Genomic DNA, 20,793 nt, shown 5'->3' on the forward strand with positions numbered 1-20,793 from the left:
GGTAGGGTAACGAATCTTTTTTTTTTTTTTTTTTAAATATATATTTTATTGATTTTACACAGAGAGGAATTGAGAGGGATAGAGAGTTAGAAACGTCGATGAGAGAGAAACATCGACCAGCTGCCTCTTGCACACCCCCTACTGGGGATGTGCCCGCAACCAAGGTCCATGCCCTTGACCGGAATCGAACCCGGGACCCTTCAGTCCTCAGACGGATGCTCTATCCACTGAGCCAAACCGGTCTCGGCGGGTAACAGATCTTGATAGAAGAGCTTGTTTGGTAGGTCTTGGTATGTAGCTGACACTCAGTAGGATTTTTCTATTAATAAATGGAGAGTATTTGGACCTAGACTACTGTTTTTCTTTAGATTTGAACGAACAGCCTGGTGTTTTATCACTGCTTTCCCTTCTAAAAGTTAGGACCTCTAGTTTACTGCATATAAAAGTTACCGAGAGGTTTTTGTAGATAATCGTCAAACCACCCAGGGACATAATGGTAATTCATTTGGGTTAGCCAGATTTCCTGGTGACTGTTTTTTGTTTTGTTGTTTAATATATATTTTTTTATTGATATCGGAGAGGGAGGAAGAGGGAGAGAGAGAGAGAAACATCAATGATGAGAGAGAATCATTGATTGACTGCCTCCTGCATGCGCCCTATTGGGGATCGAGCCCACAACCCGGGCATGTACCCTTGACCAGAATTGAACCCGGGATCCTTCAGTCTGCAGGCTGATACTCTATCCACTGAGTGAAATCAGCCAGGGCCCTGGTGAATATTTTTGAGCACTGCTTAGCTACTTAGTACTAAAAATCATTTCCCAGCATTTTTTCCCTCCTCCAAATGATACATTTTAACCCACAATAAGTTTTATTCCTCACCAGGAGCAAGATAACTGGAAGGGGATAAGAGATAAAATAGGACATTGGACCATTACGTACTAAAGTCTTACTTGGGAGAAGTTATTTGAAAGCAGACTGGTTGTGTTTTGGGTTTTTAATGGCATGCCTGGCGCTCATTAGCTTCAAGGGCATAGTACTCCCCTCCTCAGCCAGCAGCTGCGTAACGAATGCCTTTCCTTTGTGGGAAGGTGGTGGGGAGTGGGGGACTCTGTCCCACCCAGCAGTGATGCTTTTCTTTCAAATGGAAAAGAAATGGTAGATGTTTAGCTTCCTCTGTGACTTTCCTTTTTGGTGTGGTGTCTCTATTTACTGTGTTTAATATTAGGAATTATTTGTGTTTAATTATAATGCTCCGTTTTATTTAAATATAAAATGTCCTAACTCTTTAACCTAAAGCCTTTACAAATACAGTCATGGCTGCAATACCCTTTCTCAGGCCTTCCCAACACCTTCGGTGACTACGATGAAACTCCGAGCATGATGGCCGTGCACTTAAAGGTCAGGAGTTCTCTTTCACTTGGTTGATAAGAGATAGGGAAATGACATTTTAGATTTAGAATATGTGGAAGATTTTTTTCCTAAATATCATAAATTCCAGTGTATGCACTGTAACGAATAAAAGCTTAGTTATTCCGATTTAAGATGGTGGCGGTGGAGGGAGCGGCTGGCTGTCAGCCTCCTCCTTCCCAGGTGGTACTGGTGGCTGTTGGGAAATTCCCAGGGAGGCCCAACTGAAGCTACTTGAACTTGACTCTCGTTCAGCCCTCCCAAGACTCCTTACTGCCCATGGTCACCCCCTCCCCACCATTCTCCTTCCCTCCTGTATGTCTCAGAATCCTAGACTACCCACTACCTAGGTCATGAGCCCATACTATCCACCACCTATCCTGTGACTAACCCCAATCTTTTCCTCATTCCTTGAATCTGTAGCTTCTGGCTCACTGACATTCTCTCCTAAACGATTTCTGATTTAATTCTTAAAATTTTAATACCTTACATAGGTGCTCTCATCAGTGTTCAGACTTCTCAGTTGCTTGACTTGTTCTCTTGTCCTGCACACTAGCCTGTGGTTGAACCCCAGACCCACACTGACCTGTTGTATGCAGCCATTGCCACCTGGGCTTGTTGGAGGACTTTTAGTGTGGCTATTGTGACTGAGGAACTGAATTTTTAGTTCTTTAACATTTTTAATTAAGTTTAAAAACTTTGTGTTATTTGAAAATGCATGATCTAGTTCATGGTCATTCAGCGTAGCATATGGGCAAAGAATCTTTATTTGATAAGATAAGCAAATAGACATTACATTTACAATGGGATAAAGGATTTCATAGTATCTGGACTGTTTTCACTGAATAACTGGGGCATTAAAAGCTCTTTATCTAGAGTTAAGTGTTCCTAGCTCTCTTTTTAATATAAAGTTGGTTATTCCGGAAATGTAGGGTTTTTTCTGCTGAGTGGCCAGCGGTGGGTTTAGGATTCAGACGAACTCCCTAGAGCTTTCTTTGCCTGAACACAGGGCTTTGCTATGGACGGCTTGGTCAATATCGTCGGTGGATGCTGTGGTACCACACCGGATCACATCAGGTAATAATCACCGCTAATAAAAGTTATTCCTTTCAGCGTGGCATGAACTGTGTCCTCTTCACGTTCATGTGCTGGGTCCTAACTTCCTGCCTCTCTCCCTGGGGCTGGGGTGGGACATAGGGGCTTTAAAGAGGTAACTGAGGCACACAGCAGACCGGGCAGGTTCAGAAAAGCCAGGCTTAGCGGTTCATTTCCTGCTCGTCTGAGAAAACCAGAAGGTGTAATTGCTGCCGCACATTGGGAACCAGGTATGCAATTACGTGCGTAATTGTGCCAAATAGACTCACTCTCATAGCCGGAGATTAGTTTAATTTTATTGGATCCTGAATTAATGGTTGTAGCGTTTTCTCTTTTTAACCCAGGGAGATTGCTGAAGCCGTGAAAAACCATAAGCCTCGAGTCCCGCCCGCCACCGTGTTTGAAGGGCACATGTTACTGTCCGGTGAGTGACGAGCCATGGTGTGTATGCTTTCAGAAACGGTTCTCTTCTTGCTTCAGTGTGTTTGTAACAAGAAGAAAACTATTTAGATGAGATTTTTAAAAAGAATTTATGTGTAAGAATGAATCTTTTTTTTCCCCCGATTTGAATTTCTTGTGCTGTCTCTAAATTGCTTTAAAAATAATCTTCAATTCGATTTTAAAAGAATGACATCAAACAGACTCTTTTCAGTTGTTCTTTATAAGTTACATACTCGTGAAGGACGCAGTTTGAAAATCGGCCACTTTGCGTTCAGATGGAGATGCATTAGGCCCTGATGCAGGACCTCCTTAGCCATTAAAGCTGTGCCTGCTTCCTGCCCTGTAGCCTCAGGGCTTGACCTGGGATCCCCTGAGGCTGGCAGGGGTGGGGGCCAGGCTATCAAAGTCCTTATCAAACTAGGAAGAAATGGTCCCAGTTGGTGAACAAAGACTCATCTGTGTTCGTTCTTTTCCTCCTTCCTATCTATCTCTTCTTCAGCCAGTGCTTTGTCAAACGACTCAAAAGCCATTTTATTAATCACAAAAGCTATGATTGTTGGTCTAACATTATGTTTGTCTATGTATCTATTCTCATTTTTACAGTAACATTATGGGGCAGATACTTTTACTGACTCCGTTTTATAAGCTCAGAGGCTGTGAACAGTCACCCGAGTTGTTCACTGCGGCTGGGAAGGGCTTGAACCTGGGGCCGGCTGTCCCCAAATCGTCTGAAACCCCTCAGTGTAACCCCTCAGGACTTGAAACTGCAAATTTCTCACTCCCTCTCCCGACACAGTAAATATGAGTAGAGCAAAAAAACACTTCATACAGTGTGTGGCTTTTCCCTCAGTGTAATATGTCTGTGTTTATTACCCAATGTTGCCCCTAAATTGGCCTATCGCATGGCAGATGTTGTTCCCCCTTGGCAAATAAAGAGGGCCAGAAGCCCCAAGGGACCTGCCCAGGAGACCCTCCTGCCTTGGGCCTGGGCAGCCTTGCTGGCTGCATGCGGGTCCTTGGACTTAGATGGGAGAGACGGGGAAGCCAGAGGGTCGGCTTCCAGCTGCTGTCTTTGTGCCCAGCTGTGGAGCTGCCCCTTGCGGACAGCTATGGAGCTGCCCTTTGCCAGCAGTTCTTGGGATTCCGCCAGCATGGCTTTTGCCCCAGATTCTTGGTTACACAGGGAAATGCTGGCATTTTTTCCTTGTTTGCCAGAGCTGGTATGATTCAGCTCTTTAGAGGAATTGGCAGTTTAAAGCCCCGAAGTATTTCTTACTTGCATGTCTGGCTGTAGATGTAGCTGCAACATAGTACGTGTAATTTCCTTGGAGACCTGTGCGTTCCGCCTGTCTCATGTCATCATAAGCATTTTCAGAAATTTCTCAAAGTGCTTCTCCTTTCAAGGTCTCGAGCCCTTCAGGATCGGACCCTACACCAACTTCGTGAACATCGGAGAGCGCTGTAACGTGGCGGGATCCCGCAACTTTGCCAAGCTCATCATGGCAGGAAACTATGAAGTGAGCATCTCCACGCCACTCTGAGGCATCTGCCATGTTCGTGGCTGGACAGCAAGTAAAGGAACAGCTTTGATAGCGTTTGAGCGGTTATTAGCCGAGCTGCTGGGACGTGTGAGAGGAACTGTGACGTGTTTGCTGGGCCGGGCTGGGCTGGCCTCGAAAAATCCAAGCTGCTCTTGTTGTTGTTTGTCACAAAGCGCTGCTCTTGGGTCATGAAGTGGATGAGAAGGGAGGGACCCGGTTCTAGCTATTGCTATTCATTGGGAAATAAGCTTAAAATTTGGTGAATACTCTTCATTTTCTTTTCTCACAAATCCTTGTGGCGAATGGAAAGCCAAGAAAAATCTGAAGTCCTCATGAGCACGTCAGGCAGTGACTAAGGTGGTATTGATTCTGTTAGCTGCAGTCTGAAATACACACGCAAACACAAAGAAAGAACAGGCCCGCCTTGGGACGGTCACGTGATCCTTTAGCCAGAGTGCTTTTAAGCTGGTCCCTCTGCGGATGAGCAAAATGCAATCCAACCAGAACTAACCCGAAACATCTGGATGGACTATTTTTCTTATGCAAATGTGAAGTTTACAATGGATGAGTTACCATCAAACTTCTCTCACTTCAACTTCTAGGTTTTGCAACTTCTAGGAAATAGATCTTCCAGGAACCACTACCAAAGTAGACTTTGTTTTAATCATAAAGGGCCCATTTACCATCCTCTCCGGATCTATTGCTTGCTCCTCCAGGGCCGCCTCCTGTGGCCTGGATACCTGGCACCTGACAGTTCCCCTCAGCCCTCATCTCTTCCTTCCACTACCGTCGAGGCCACGTGGGCCTCTGTCATGGTTCTCCCCGTTCAGAAGCTCCCACGGGTGGCCTTTTGCATCCGGGACAGAATCCAAACTTTGCAGGTTGTCATTCAGTGTCTCCACTTAGGCCCAAACTGCCTTCCCTTCCGGGGTGTCCCATAGGCTTGTTCAGCTGTGCTTCCTTCCGAATCCTCATGGCCTTCGTAGTGTGCAGGGTCTTCAGTTGGCAGTGTTCCTATTTATCTATTTGTTGGTTCTGGTGACCATTCTGTGTCATATGAGTTCAGGTCACAGCCCAACTCCAGGCTGAGTTTAGATTCTTTATGGCAGGAAAGTGGCCTCAGTGGATTCTGGGTAGTGACATGAGGCAATGGGAGGGAGTTGAAGGTTAATCTCCCATGACTGATGGGAGGAGAGCAGGCCTAGAGTCAGGGAGGCTGGCCGGTGGGTCCAGCATAACTCTGAAGGACTGCTGGGGATGGCGAGGGATTCCTCAGCCTCTCGTGACTCCCCCGTCCTCATGCTGCTTCCTCCTGCATTCTCTCCTCAGGCAGCGCTGACTGTGGCCAAAGGGCAGGTGGAGATGGGGGCCCAGGTGCTGGACATCAACATGGACGACGGCATGCTGGACGGTCCGAGTGCAATGACCCGATTTTGCAGACTCATTGCTTCCGAGCCTGACATTGCCAAGGTAGTGCACCACGTCTGTTCGTCAAGGGAATGTGCATGTCTTGCTCTGTCATTCCGTTTCATCATTTGTCCCTTTGATCTGTCATCACATACACTGGTTTTCTGTGTTCCCATGTCAAAAACTCCGAGGCTTCTGACTGTCAGTTTTCTTGCTCAATGTTAGCTCATGGAAGAAGCCAGGCTTCTAAGAGTGATGTGACTTCAGCTTGGCTGTTTTCAAGGCTTCTGGAATTGGTCGAAAGAATGGTTTGTTTCCTCTGATGTCTGGATAAACGGAAAACCTGCTTTCCATGTCTCTGAAGAATATACTAACCCTTCCTACCGAATCATTCATTCCATTCCTATTGATGATAATAAGGAGGGGATTTGTAGTCTCCGCTCTGGTGTGCTACCTGTGCTTTGAGGAGTCCAGAAAAAGAAAATTACTATGACATTCCAAAAGACAAAAGGCTCTATAAGGAGAAAATTGACCCTTGTCAGGGACATGACTACTACCATAAACTGCTGTTAGTTAAAAACTTTTCATTTCAGACCATCCTTTGTGGCTACTTTAGGTCTCTGAGTTGGTAAGGCTGCCATGCAGGCCTCCCCTGAGCTTGTCAGGCTTAGTATGTGGCCTTGTGAATTGTAAAGATACAAGTGCCCTGTTGACTGAAGCACCTCATGTAACTTAAGGCAATATTAATGACTTAGTGTTCTGAGGGCTCCGGTAGTTTTTTTCTGGATCTTTCCTGGTGTTGCCCTTCTGTTATCAGTGGGGTGCCCCCTGAGTGCCCACCTGTTACGGGTAGAAATGGAGTTCTTGGGGTGCCGCTGGGAAGGAATTTCCTGAGGCCTCTTGGAGGATGGGATTTTGTGGAAAGCTTTCTTGATGGTGTAAAATTAAGGGGGTTCCCTAAGATCCCATTTCTCTCCATCTCCCCGCGGAAGAAGTCCAATCTTCCACTCAGCAGAGTTTCTGCTCCATGTCAAAAGTGCCCATCGGGCTAGCTCCAGCCCACTGCATGTGGGTCTGCATGTGAGACAGGAGCGATTTCAAGTATTTGGGCCTTTAAGGACAGGTGCACGACAGTCCTGTCTCTTGTCGCTCTGTCCTTTGTTCATTGTTTCCCTGAAGAAGGAAGGGGCTGGCTGGGAGTCCCGGAAGGGAATGTGTGGCGACCTGTCTCTGCGATTTCCTGCCCTGTGACCTCAGGTGCCCCTGTGCATCGACTCTTCCAACTTCGCGGTGATCGAGGCCGGCCTGAAGTGCTGCCAGGGCAAATGCATCGTCAACAGCATCAGCCTGAAGGCTGGGGAGGCTGACTTCCTGGAGAAGGCCGGGCTGGTCAGGAAGTTCGGCGCTGCCGTGGTCGTCATGGCCTTTGACGAAGAGGGACAGGTGAGCGATTCCTTTGTCCCAGCTCCATTGTGTCACCCAGGCTGGATGGAGCAGTGGTGAGAGCCGAGTCCAGACAGCCATGTGTGTGAGTGTGTGAGTGTGTGTGTGTGTGTGTGTACGTAATACCACATATCCACACACATGCACGCGTACAACACATTTGTATCTATATACATGAACATTTGATATATAATAAAGTCTTCACATCAGTTGAGAAAGGAATTATTCGGTAAGGGCAATTGGAAAAACGGGCTATGGGTTTGGAAGAAAATAAAGTCAGAGCCCCATTTCCCACCATATACTAAATAAAGTCCATGCCAGTTTAAGATCTAAACATAAAAAAAAACAAAATTCTAAAGAATGTATGGGAAAATACTCATCCAAACTCAGGAAGGCAGAAAGAACATGGGTAGAGCTGTCTGTAAAAATGTACACTTTGTGTGGCGAAAGTCATGGCACTGTTTGCAACGTAATAGCAGTGGGTTAATGTCCCCAATATGTAAAGAGTTTCTGTAAGTCACAAAATAAAACCCCCCCGTCAGCCTAATTGAATAATGAATAGCTTTGGCGGGGTAGCTCAGTTGGCGAGAGTGTCGTCTGGATACACCATGGTTGTGGGTTCGATCTCCAGTTTCCTGGCTCCTTGGATCCCCATGTCCACGGTGCTCTGATGTCTCTGGCGATGAGCCATCCTTGATGTTGAGCGCTCAGCCAGCCCTCTGTAGGCAGTCCCCTTGAATGGTGTTATCTCTTTGACGCGCATATTATGCAGATAATAGGTTTTTGCCTATTTTTAAATTTATCCTTCTATTTTCCAATTCTGGCATTTGCTCTGCTCACCTGTATTTGTAAGGTAGAGCCGGTGGGATTTGCCTTGGGCTGTGGCTGTGAGAGGAGGAGGAGGAGTCGGGTAATTTCAGGGATCTTCCCAGGGCAGCTGCCAGGAGGAAGGCGGAGAAGCAGGGCAGGTGGGTTAGGCTGTTTCTGAGCAGGTGTTTCTGAGTTTCCTGGGCAAACTCTGGCGTGAAGACAGGGTTCCCTTCCCGGGGAATTACCTGTGAGCAGATGGTGCTTAGACCGCGGCGATGAGCTCATCGGCTGCAGCGGAGAGGCCCCGGGTGGGACCCGGGAGGAAGTCGCTCCGAGGCCAGAGAGAGGAGGAGGCCCGTCGTGGGGGTTGGGAGGAGCAGCCTGGGTGGCAGGAGGGGGACCAGAAGGGAGGCTTCGCTTGGCTCCTCCGCGAAGAACAAGCTTCCAGAAGGGTTCCGGAGCTATTTTAAAGAGCCGTGGGCAGATCTAGTGGATGAGACCGAGAATTTACCACTGGGCTTAGCAAGGGGGGAGTGGAGCTCTTGCTGTTCTGTTTCCAAGGAGATGAAAATCTGATGGGAGGGGGTTCAGGGGAGGATGGGAGAATTGGAGCCAGTAGGCTTTTCTCAGAAGTTTTGCTATTGTATAAGGCGAAGAGGAAATAGGGTGGATACCAGAAGGGACATGAGGTTGAGAGGGTGTGTGTGTGTGTGTGTGTGTGTGTGTAGACATGTGTAAGCTGATGGGACTGATCTGATAGACAAAGGGGGCATTTGCTAGGTCCCTGCCCTTGTGAGTCGAGGGTTGTGTACGCATGGAGAGGAGACAGATTGCTTGCAGTCTGGAGGGAAGGCAGGGAGGCGGCAGGCAGAGTGAGAGCACAGATGGCAGGCGGCAGGGAGCGGGTCGTCTGGCTGGTGCCTCCTCGGCACCGTAGGAAGCGAGGTCGCGCTGAAGGAGAGTGGAATGCCAAGTGCTCCCTAAGAGGAGCTGCCTGCTTACCTGAGTGTAAAGCAGAAACTCCCCCAGGGAACCCCAGGGAACGGTGCCTGTGCTTTTAAAAACACGCACACCCCGGCTCCTTTTGGTATGGAGACTGGGCTTCAGTAATTCTAACGCCTTGGAAGTGAGTCTCCATAACTCTGGTTGAACGAAACCCACCAGCAGTTGATCTCACTGCGTCCTCATAGCCACCAGCTGGGGTAGCTGTTGTCCTGTTTACCGTGGCTCAAGGTCGAGTGTCCCAGAGGAGGCTGAGGCAGTTTTCCACGCCCTGGGTTATCCCGTGTTTTGTCAGCCCGGCTGGCGCTGCATCGGGTCTGAAAACTAGCTTTCCCACGTAGATGGAATGCGACCACAAGTAAAAAGGTAGGGAAACATGCTAACTTGCCCGTCATGCCTCTGATTTTAGACGTTTATGCTCATTCTAGAATCGTGGTTTTGAAAGTTATAAAGACCAAAGCAAAACCATTTTCTGGTTTATGGAGAAATAAAAGCCCATTGGGATATTGATTACAATTTAATTAATCCTAACCTATAAAATACTAAAGAATTGGTGTCTTGCCACTATTCAGATTTGTAACTCAGGAACTGTATGTCTTTCCAATTACTAATCAATAAAGTTTATAGTTTTTCTTAAATAGGAAAGCTCAAGATCCCAGGTATTTTGGATTGTTTTGTTGTTGTGTCTGGGTTATGTCTCCTTTCAAATATATTTTCCTTCAGCAGTGGTTTTTGTAGATTTTTATTTCATAATCAGCCTTTTTATTGGATTTAGATAAACTGATACTGTTTAACAGTTGAACATGTTGGGATGTCCTAGGGCAGTGGTCGGCAAACTGCGGCTCTCCAGCCACGGTTTACCGCTCTGTGGACTAATGAGTTTGCCGACCACTGTCCTAGGGTATGTACCAGAGTACTATAAACAGTCCTAGGAAACTGGAGACATAGTTCTTAGTTTTCCCTTTGTTTTGACTTTGCTGAAGGCAGTTGAGCCTGGGAGTTGATTCTCACATCTCCTCCTCCGGCCCTCTCTGAACTCCCCCAAAGTCTGACATTGTGTAGTGGCTACAGGGAGGTCACCGCTCCTGGCTAAGATGACATGGCTGAGTGTTCCTATTCCTGGGCTTTCCTTATCAGATGGAGTCTATTTTAAATTCTTTGTGCGTAAGAAGCAGACTTACCCAGCTTTCCCTCGGAACTGGCGGTTTATGGCCGGGACATGTGGAACACGAGCTTCTCTCCGTCCCCAGACGCCTGGCCAGGGTGTCCGTTGTCTCACGGGAGTCACAGCAGACAGGCAGATCCTCCTCAGAGGTCGTTTGAGGGCTGTTTCGAGGCTGCTTGGCACTTTCCGTTTCAATTACAACCTTTCGCTCCTTTTTCCAGGCGACAGAAACAGACGCGAAAATCCAAGTGTGCACCCGGGCCTACCACCTCCTCGTGGGAAAACTGGGCTTTAACCCAAATGACATCATATTTGACCCCAACATCCTCACCATCGGGACCGGGATGGAGGAACACAGCCTGTACGCTGTTAATTTTATCAATGCGACCAAAGCCATTAAAGTGAGTCTGGGTGGCTTCTCTTATGCACAGGACATTGCCCAGGCGGCTCCAGTGAGTCGTTTGAACGTCATGAATTTGCATTTATTGGCTGGGAATGTCGGCATTCTTGCTCTTAGGTAGTAAATTGGTTTTCTGAAATTTAGGGCCCTTTATTGTTTTTCTTTTATGTTATTTTGAACTGTAACACATATTGCAGAATATATTTAAAAAATAGGGTATATAAAATGAATTCTAAGGCATTATAGTAGCTCTCATTCAGATCCTGAGTAGAACAAGCAAGGTTTTTCAGTGTTTCCTGATTCAGTGTTTGTGGTGACTGGTAGACCATAATCACCACAAATAATGAGAATCCACTGTCTAAAGAGCTATCCTGTTTCTGAGCTTAATAGAAATAGAATTTAAGATTCTTACACCTTTTTCCTCCCCAACTTACTTTTAAAGATTCACTTCTGTAGTTATAGTTCTGTACTTGGTTTATTTGTAACTACACTGATCAAAGAGAAACATGTTGATTGACCGTACCTTCACAACGCCCACCAACCTATCAGTAGTGAGTATGCAAATTAACCCAACAAAGGTGGATTGGTTTGCATATGCAGGTGCAAAGCGGTGCTGGGCATTCCACACCACCCCAGCCGGGAAAGGCAGCTTTCGCCAGAGCAAAGGCAGTGCTGGCAGCCAGGGGAAGGAAAGCCCATTCTTGCATGAATCTTTGTGCATCGGGCCTCTAGTTAACGTATAATATTCTGTGGTGTAACTGTTCCATAATCAACTATTTTGCTGCTGACAGACACTTGGTCTGTTCGGGTTGGGGGACGTGGCGCTCGTGCAGTGTAACATCCCTGTGTGTGTCTTGGGCACACGTGCATGTGTGTCTCTGCAGTGTATGTGGGAAGCGGGAGGGTTGGTCATAGCCGTCAGTGGAAGCTGTCTCCCTAAGTGCTTGAGCTGGTCTGTGCTTCAGCCAGCAGCTCCCCATAGACGCCTGGCCTTGTTATAAGATGTGAAGGCAACCTTGAACTCGATGTGCCTTTTTTACTCTCCACATTTTTTATGTAAAGATTCAGGGATGTCATTGATGTCTTTGGCAAAATGAGGGAATCTTTTCACTTTTTTTTTCTTCTTTTTTTTTTTCTTTTTGCCAGCAAACGTTACCTGGAGCCAAAATCAGCGGCGGTCTTTCCAACCTGTCCTTCTCCTTCCGAGGAATGGAAGCCATCCGCGAAGCCATGCACGGGGTTTTCCTTTACCACGCCATCAAGGTAGGCAAGGCGCCCGCTTCCGCCGCCGCCGCCAGCCTTACCCAGGCCAGGGGTCTGCAGACCCGCAGGCCCTCCGAGCCGGCTGCCCGTTTCTGAGTCGAGTCCGAGTGGAGCGAAGCAGCAGGCGCTCCGTGGTCTGTGTGCTTCCGTGCCCACGGCTGCAGGGCTGAGCCCTGGCGGCAGAGACCACGGCCCGAAGCATCTCCCGTCCGGCCCTTTACCCAGAAAGCTCGCCCACCCGACGGAGGGCGCCCCCGGAAAGCCTCACCGATCTCTGTGCTGCCCCCAGTGCGGCATGGACATGGCGATCGTGAATGCAGGGAACCTCCCCGTGTATGACGACATCCACAAGGACCTCCTCCAGCTCTGCGAGGACCTCATCTGGAACAAGGACCCCGAGGCCACCGAGAAGCTCCTGCGCTACGCCCAGGTAGGAGGAGCGCGCACGCGCGTTCTGACGGGGGACGGGGGGGGGGGGGACACGGAACGGACGGGGGGGGGGGGCCGGAACGGACAGGGGGGGACGGGGGGGGGGGACGACACTCTCCCGTCTGGATGGATGGCGCAGGCGTGGTTAGGAGGTCCTCCTCCTGCAGTAGGGGCGAGGATCCAGTGGATCCAGTCACGGCTTTGGATCATGGGAGATCTGTAGAGGGCGCTCCAGAGGAGGCGCTGAGGTGGGGCGAGGGGAGAGAAATAGGCCACACGCAGGATACTGTTCAGTATCCTGATGTCTGTTTCCGTTTAGTTCAAAATGTGAAATGAGCCGGAACCAGTGTGGCTCAGTGGATAGAGCGTCGGCCTGCGGACTGAAGGGTCCCAGGTTTGATCCGGTCAAGGGCATGTACCTTGGTTGCGGGCACATCCCCAGTAGGGGATGTGCAGGAGGCAGCTGATGGATGTTTGTCTGTCATCGATGTTTCTAGCTTTCTATCCCTCTCTCTTCCTCTCTGTAAAAACTCAATAAAATATATTTATAAATAAATAAATAAATAAAATGTGAAATTAACTTTTCTCATACTAAAGTAATGCAATTCTAGGACATTTACAGTCCTAGAATTTTGCTTGGTAGTCTGTTTAGCATAAAAGAAGGCTCAGACATAGTTTTTTGCCGCCAAATAAATAGTTCAGGAAGGACCCGTTGTACCCATCTCTGTCCTCGTTTCCGTTAAGACTCACGGCACAGGAGGGAGGAAGGCCGTGCAGACCGACGAGTGGAGGAGCGGCTCCGTGGAGGAGCGCCTGGAGCACGCCCTCGTCAAGGTGAGCCGGAGGGCGCTGCGCGAGGAGGGGGGGCTCCGGGGCCGAGGCCCCTCCTCCCCGCCTGAGGTGTCCTAGGGGTGCGGCTACAGCCAAGGAGACTTCCCACCCCCCACCCCACTTGGCAGTGTCCAGAGACATTTTTGGGTGTCACCACTGGGGTGGGAGGTGCTGCTGGATCCAGCGGCCAGGGATGCTGCTGAGCGTCCTCAGTGCGCAGGCCCGCAGGACGGAGAATTATTCAGCCCCAGATAGCAGCACCAACACCCCCGAGAGACGCTCCCCCAGACCGAGCTGCTGGCATTCCATCAGAAAGCAGTCCTGGCTCTTTGGCTGGTAATTGTACCATCAGGCAAGACTCTCCGTCTCTCAGCTTTAGTGTCCTCATTGTGAGTCTGGAGAATTTCAGAGTTCTATTTTTGGGGGACTCTAGAATTTAACTTTGAACTTCAGATTCACATGTTTCAGGTTGTGGAACTAGCAAGCCAAAGTCAGGGATCTCTGAGCTGGCGGAGCTGGAGGATGGGGCTCGGTCCCTGTAGGCTGGACAGGTCAAGGTCAGCAGAGGCTCCCTGGCTCTGAGCTTTGCCCACAGGTCCTGCCCCTGGTCCTTCCCGCCCAGCCCCTAACTTTGCAGAGAGAAGCGCGGATTTCATGGGAACTATTTATTGATGTGTAATCTGTTAAGCCACGACAGTAAACAGTACCCAAGATGTAAAGTATTTTATTATTAATTTGAACTTCACTTATGCACGCTCCTCCTCTCACTCATAGCTCACTTTCCTGAGTACTTAGTGTCAAAAAAGTCGTTAATCATCACTCTGTGTAGGCATCTCGTTTAATCCTTGGTGTGACCATGCGAGGCAAGTACCACGTGATACTGTGACTTAGGAAGCTGAGGCTTAATGCATCCCCTGAGTTGGTGATAGGTGCCAGATTTGCAAAACCTGTACTCCACGCATTTCCATGATTCAAATAATTTGTTGTTGGCCGTTTATATTTAAGTCACTGTTTTTTTTTGCAGGGCATCGAAAAATATATTATTGAGGATACCGAGGAAGCCAGGCTAAACCAGGACAAATACCCCCGGGCCCTGCATATAATCGAGGGGCCTTTGATGAACGGCATGAAAGTGGTTGGTGATCTTTTCGGAGCCGGAAAGATGTTTCTGCCTCAGGTTGGCAAAAGATGGGGGAACGTTTTCACCGTTGAAAGGAAAAGTCTCTGTCTTTTAATGAATGTGTTCCCATCTGTTCCTCAGGTTTTCATTTTTGACAACAGCTCAGGGGCATGGAGATCTGGTCATTGGTTTCTCTAAATGTATTTAGGGGTGACGTCACCAAAAATGAATCGTTAGGGTGGCGTGGAGGTTAGAGGTCAACTGCAAATAATTAGCTTCTCATCTGCATGTGTGAACTTCTGTACCACTTCCTACCCCTAATAACCATCTACCTCCCCCCCTCATTAAAATAAAACCTACGATAAATGTAAAGTTAATAATAGTCACAATTTATTTGACTAAACCATTTTAAGCTGCATATTTTGAAAAAGTTATTACCATTCTAAATAGCGGCGTAATTAAATATGTTTGGAGTAAAACCAGAACTCTCAGCAGCTACTAACCACATCAGTAAACACCTAGTTGTTCAGCTGTCTGGGTTTGGGGCCTATAAGGGCTCCGGTGTGGCCGAGCTGAGGTCAAAGCACGCACCCTTAATTCATGTAACATCTCACACGTAGCCAAGAGCGGCCGTGTAGGTGGTTCCATAAAGATGCCTGACTCTGCGTGTTCTCCCCAGGTTATCAAGTCGGCTCGGGTCATGAAGAAGGCTGTCGGCCACCTTATTCCCTTCATGGAGAAGGAGAGAAAGGAAGCTCAGGTGCTGTCCGGCTCAGTCGAAGAAGAGGCGAGTGATTTGTCCCAGCCTTTGGTCCCTGCGAGGAACTCCTCAAAGACTTCCTGGAGCGGAGTAGAGATAGGGGGCTGGGCTGTGCTCGTCATTGAGGTGAAGCAGGGAAATGGTCTCTGCGCTGGACAGGCCGCTGAGTGGTTAGAGCATCCCATGCACCAAAGGGTCGCCGGTTTGATTTCTGGTCAAGGGCACGTACATGAGTTGCAGGTTTGGTACCCAGTTGGGAAGCATACAGAGAGCACCCAATCGTTGTTTCTCACATAGATGTTTCTCTCTCTCTCTCTCACTCCCTCTCACTCCTCCCCCCTCAGCTCTCTGAGCATGCCCTCGGGTGAGGATTTAAAAATGCCGGCACTGGCCGAAACCGGTTTGGCTCAGTGGACAGAGCGTAGGTCTGGGGACCAAAAGGTCCTGGGTTCGATTCCGGTCAAGGGCATGTACATTGGTGGCAGGCACATCCCCAGTAGGGGATGTGCAGTGCAGAGGCAGCTGGTCGATGATTCTCTCTCATCGATGTTTCTAGCTCTCTATCCCTCTCCCTTCCTCTCTGTGAAAAATCAATAAAATATATATTTTTAAAAAAATGCCAGCATTGGTCAGGCGCCAGAGAACTGGGCGATCTGCTCTAAAATGACCACAGCCGTGCTTAGTTGCTTGTCTTGTTCTCCAGGATCCTTACCAAGGCACCATCGTACTGGCCACCGTGAAAGGCGACGTGCACGACATCGGCAAGAATATAGTTGGAGTTGTGCTCGGCTGCAATAATTTTAGGTAAGTGCCACTGCCTTCAACCGCTCTCTCATCTATAATAATAAAAGTAAAATATGCTCATAAGACCGGACGGACGGACCTTCCGGATGAAGCCGTGCATCGGGCCCCCCAGTTTAGAAATAAAAGCATCCACATGGTAATTCTTTTAGTGGGTGGGAGGGAGGGTCTGGCAGTGGATGCTAGAAGCTATTTTACTGTCTTTTTGCTGTGTCTTCAAATTTTCTACATTGAACACACCTTTTCAAATGATACGTTAGTAATGATCTAACCCAGTGGTCGGCAAACCACTTTGTTGACCAATGAGTTTACCAACCACTGGACTAGACTAAATGTTGCCGGGTAGTTGGAAGCTGTGAGGATCAGACAGTTGTGGCACATTGTGTGCAGAGAGGTAAAGGGTAGTATATGATAGAGGTTGACAAACGCGTTAGTCACAGAGCCACGGTTTGCCCACCACGGATCTACCCTGTTGTATGTTCAATAAGAACAAAAGGAAAGTAGGAACTATCCAGGAGGGTCCTGAGAATTAACCTGGGGCCACAGAGGCTCGTAACCAGAACACAGGGCTCCCCCCATGGCCAGAGGCATAAGGCGTATTTCCCGCTCCCTCGCAGCGAATTGCCCCACTTCAGAGCTGAGGCCTGAGAAGACCGGCTCAGCGGGGTTTTATTGGAAGGTTTTGACTGTACAATTCCCTCCCTTTGCCTGGACAGGACCAGGCAGGCTTCTGGGTAAGGATGGATCTAGAGCTGGGAGTGTATACAAGTAAAGTCCCTTTCTGACACCTTGCCTCTCAGTGACTAACTGTGCAGCGCAAAGCTCTTTCCTTGTGAGAGCCGACGACCTTCAGTGAGTGCATGTTTTTTATAATCAGAACTTTTCAACATGTTCTTTATAATCAGAAGCCTAATGCAACGAACTAATGCCTTCTCTGGTCCACGTCCAGCCAGCAGCCCTCCTGAGTCAGAGAGAAACTGGCTGCCGCGGCAGCTCTGCGCCTAGGGCTTCCTCTGCTGTCGGGACAGTTAACCCCAAAGGCCCCGTGTCCCCTCAGCGTGCCCCTCTCTCTGTGCTCAGGCTGGTTCGATGCAGCCACGGAGCGTTCAGGAAGGCTGGTCGTCTGCTATGTGCCCGGCATATACTTGAGGCACCAGAGTGATCCTGCTGCCTTGACTCCATTCAGGGAGTTGACTGTTTTATCAGGCTAAGTGGCCAGACACATACTCACCCGTGATAACGGGACAAGAACTGTTGGAAAGGTGGCTTGTAGGTAAACTGCCTGGAGCATTCTTGAGCTCTCCTTGTCCTGTGTTGGTCACGTTTTGCCTTGAAAGGTGAATAAGTCGCCGGGAATGTTGTTCCTGCAGTGGAGGTGTGTTAAGGGCCAGGGCGGGCGGTGGCGTTCCTCCATGCCCAGCAGTGGTGAGCGCTGCTTGTGAGGCCCTGGCTTCCCTCCAGTGCTCCCAGCTCCTGGCTCTCCTGCACTGAGCCCTCTCTGCTAGCACGTCTAACCCGGAGAAACATCTGCCGGTGCAACTTCGTTTCTTTTACAAGAACGGTGAACGTGCAAACTTTTCTGTCAGGCCAAGCACCCCTTTGGGTCTCCTGCCTCATACAACGAGCTCCTGGCATTGGTGCCTGTGATTTTGTAGTGTCGGCTAGTGGACACGTGCCCTGGAGACGTGCCTCGTGTAGTCACGTCTGAGCATCCGTGGCCTAGGCTGGGCGTCTGGGTGAATCACCCAGCTAGTGAGGGAGTCTAGCTAGCCATCCGGCACCAAGTCCTAATGCACCTTTTTAAAAAAATATATTTTATTGATTTCTTTTACAGAGAGGAAGAGTTAGAAACCTTGATGAGAGAGAAACATCCATCAGCTGCCTCCTGCACACCCCCTACTGGGGATGTGCCCGCAACCAAGGTACATGCCCTTGACTGGAATCGAACCTGGGACCCTTGATTCAGCACGTCGACGCTCTATCCACTGAGCCAAAGCAGTGAATCTCATGAGATGCCTACAGTTTTTTCTTGGTGGGGGAACACGTGAAGAGGACTAAAGGCGATAGATAGCGCTGTCTAGACAGCAAACACATTTTCCTGGGGATGGTGCAGTAGAACCTGTGATGTCGTTAACCTAATAGTGAAAAAGCCTTTCAGAATGAGAAGCAGCAAGCGCTTATCGAGATAAAAAAGAATAGCTACTTGGGAATCATTAATTCAGCGAGTAATGTTCTGCTTGGGGACAAACACAAACCTATGACTAAGTTATATAGAGCTTTTATAGAATTGATTTTTCTGTCTTTTGTTGATTTTTTTTTCTTTTATCCTTTTTCTTTTTTTTTCTTTTTATGGTTATGATCCTGCTCTGCCTGCTTTAATTATTATATATTTATTATTTAATTGGTAGTTGAACTTGTGGGTGATGGTATTCAGTGACTCCAGTGTACATCAGCGCAGTATTTGATGGCTAAGTGACAGTGTTCGTTCCAGCCTTGTCTCTAACACGTTCTCTCGCACTTTCTCACGCCCCGATTCTGCACGTCAGAGTCATTGACTTGGGAGTCATGACCCCCTGTGATAAGATACTGAAGGCGGCTCTTGACCACAAAGCAGGTACAGTGCGACCACACGGGGCATCTCCTTTCGTGTCTGTCTCTCAGGGACTAGTTTGACCTGCAAGAGGAGGGGTTAGGGGACATTCAGACAGTGACGTGCTGGCTCCTCCATGGGGGCCACTCTTAGTGCCACGTACAATGGGGTGAGAGGTGACCAGGGGACGGAAACCCTGTGTAGCCCTGAAGAGAGCAATGAGAGCCTCATAGAGGAGAATGGGGGGTTAGACTTGCTCTATGTGCATGTTTATGTTTCTTCACACATGTTCCAGTCTGGGACTTCATAACGAACAGTGTATTCTAGTGCCCGGCTCACCAACACCGTGGCAAGTACATTATTGCAACTTAAAGCGACAAACCGTATTTACTACCAAAAGCAAACAATAAAGGGAAGCCCCCAGTTAGAAAAGATGTCTTAGAATTAGAAATTGGGAATTGAGATTACGTCTAATAGTCTTTATTACCAAAGTGTTTTAGATAAGTCTTCCTCCTTTTCCTCCTTTTCTGTCATCCTCCTTCTAATTTGTCCTTTCTTCCCTTTTTAAAATAACAGATATAATTGGCCTGTCAGGACTCATCACTCCTTCCCTGGATGAAATGATATTCGTTGCCAAGGAGATGGAGAGATTAGCTATAAAGATCCCATTGCTGATTGGAGGGGCCACCACCTCGCGGTAAGTCCCGCTCAGGAGCTCCGCGCTTCATTCACTTCCCGTCCTCAGGGGACAGTGTCCGGGGACAGTTAAGACCGGGGTTGCTTTTCTCTGTGCTTGTTTGTATACAGCCTCCTCATGTGTAAGCACGTGCGCTTTTCGGCCTTCCCTCGGAAAAGAGGGACTTACTATCCAGGACCAGAGGCAGGGATGTGACTGACGCTGGGACTGGGTTTCAGGGAGCCTGGTCTCGGGTCACTAGTGATTGTGCTGTGCGTATGTACCGTCCTAGTAAAGAGAATGGTAGCAGAACTTAAGGTTATTGTCAGGATGAAATACCTTTTAAAGCCGCAGATGTGAGATAGAATGAACAACTAAGTGAGCAGAGATAGTGAAATGCATTGCAAGTTACGTTAATGTGATGCTGGTTTCAATACAAGGACCACTTTTTATGGTCGGACACCACACTCAAGTTCAAGAAGAGGAAGCCGCATTGCTGCTGGTGCAGACTGGGACATTTCCAGGTCATCCATTCTTTCCTGTCTTTTACCAGATGAGCCAGCAGATGAAAGAGGTGTTTTAAAAAGCATTCAGAGGCAGCGCGGCCAGCCTCGCCCTTCGCTGTGTTATGTGTTGGTTGGACCAGCAGACGTGCAGTCTGGGCCGTTGCTCAGACATCCAGCCCTCAGGGCAGTGCGCTTTGCACTGCAGTTAACTGGGCAGTCATAAGGACTCAAGGGTGTTTCCCCTCAGTACTAACATTTCCAAGTTTGGCAGAAGGGACTTGGGGCTGAGCCACGGTCACGAAATGTTTTTGTTGCTTCTGCGTCTCTGTGTTATTTGCGTTGCGTTGACTTAGGGCCTGAGATTCCTTCCTGCAAGGCCACAGTGAGGGTGGGCAGGGCCTGGCTGTGACTCCCAGGGACGGCGCAGCCGCAGAGAGTGCTCCTGCCTCGTGTCTGGTTCTTGGGGCTCCTGGCTGTACCCCAGTTTACTCGGAGGAAGACACTCAACTTCCTTCAGACAGGTTGCTACCAGTGTGAGGTCCCAGACTTGTCCTGGACCTGCTGGCAGGGGCTTGAGGACAGACTTACAGCCTGGAACAACAGACACACACACACACACACACACACACACATTCACACACACTCACACCCCTTTTCCCATCTTAGGGTGGGGAGCAAGTCATTCTGTTTCACCAGGGAAATTTGACATTTTACAGTGGAAAGCACTATGGAAACACAATGGTTCTGAACATGAGTGGGGCGGGGAGTCAGCACCAGTGGGCGTGTTTTTCTCCTGCCCCCTCTCTCTCCAGAACCCACACGGCGGTGAAAATCGCACCCAGGTACAGCGCGCCCGTGGTCCACGTGCTGGACGCGTCCAAGAGCGTGGTGGTGGTGAGTGTGTCGCGAGGAGAGGACTGAGAGCGCTGAGCGTCAGGGCTGTCACCCAACACCTGTTGATGTCTGTCCAGTTCCACTAAAGATGTGAAAGAGCTCATGGCTTCTGAGGGTGTCACTGCCGTTGTGTGCGTTGCTGGCAAGGGGCGGTGACCATGCGGTGCCCTGGGCTTTCGCAGTCCCCATCCTGCACTTGCAGCGGGAGGG

General features: G+C 48.8%; 1 protein-coding gene across 2 annotated transcripts in view; it reads left to right on the top strand.

The window, feature by feature from the left end:
- Nucleotides 1-20,793, top strand: part of MTR (5-methyltetrahydrofolate-homocysteine methyltransferase) — a 37,399-nt gene that overhangs the window by 8,279 nt on the left and 8,327 nt on the right. For both annotated transcript variants that reach the window (XM_036453408.2, XM_045587066.1), the window contains exons 10-25: nt 1,339-1,400; nt 2,419-2,486; nt 2,849-2,928; nt 4,350-4,462; nt 5,816-5,956; nt 7,151-7,336; nt 10,535-10,714; nt 11,860-11,976; nt 12,266-12,406; nt 13,150-13,239; nt 14,261-14,413; nt 15,036-15,143; nt 15,820-15,920; nt 18,464-18,531; nt 19,084-19,204; nt 20,502-20,583. In XM_036453408.2, coding sequence (XP_036309301.1) covers nt 1,339-1,400; nt 2,419-2,486; nt 2,849-2,928; nt 4,350-4,462; nt 5,816-5,956; nt 7,151-7,336; nt 10,535-10,714; nt 11,860-11,976; nt 12,266-12,406; nt 13,150-13,239; nt 14,261-14,413; nt 15,036-15,143; nt 15,820-15,920; nt 18,464-18,531; nt 19,084-19,204; nt 20,502-20,583 — 1,811 coding nt within the window. The remainder of the gene's footprint in view (nt 1-1,338; nt 1,401-2,418; nt 2,487-2,848; nt 2,929-4,349; nt 4,463-5,815; nt 5,957-7,150; nt 7,337-10,534; nt 10,715-11,859; nt 11,977-12,265; nt 12,407-13,149; nt 13,240-14,260; nt 14,414-15,035; nt 15,144-15,819; nt 15,921-18,463; nt 18,532-19,083; nt 19,205-20,501; nt 20,584-20,793) is intronic.

This window comes from Pipistrellus kuhlii, unplaced genomic scaffold, assembly GCF_014108245.1.
Source record: "Pipistrellus kuhlii isolate mPipKuh1 unplaced genomic scaffold, mPipKuh1.p scaffold_m20_p_25, whole genome shotgun sequence".
Classification (NCBI taxonomy): domain Eukaryota; kingdom Metazoa; phylum Chordata; class Mammalia; order Chiroptera; family Vespertilionidae; genus Pipistrellus; species Pipistrellus kuhlii.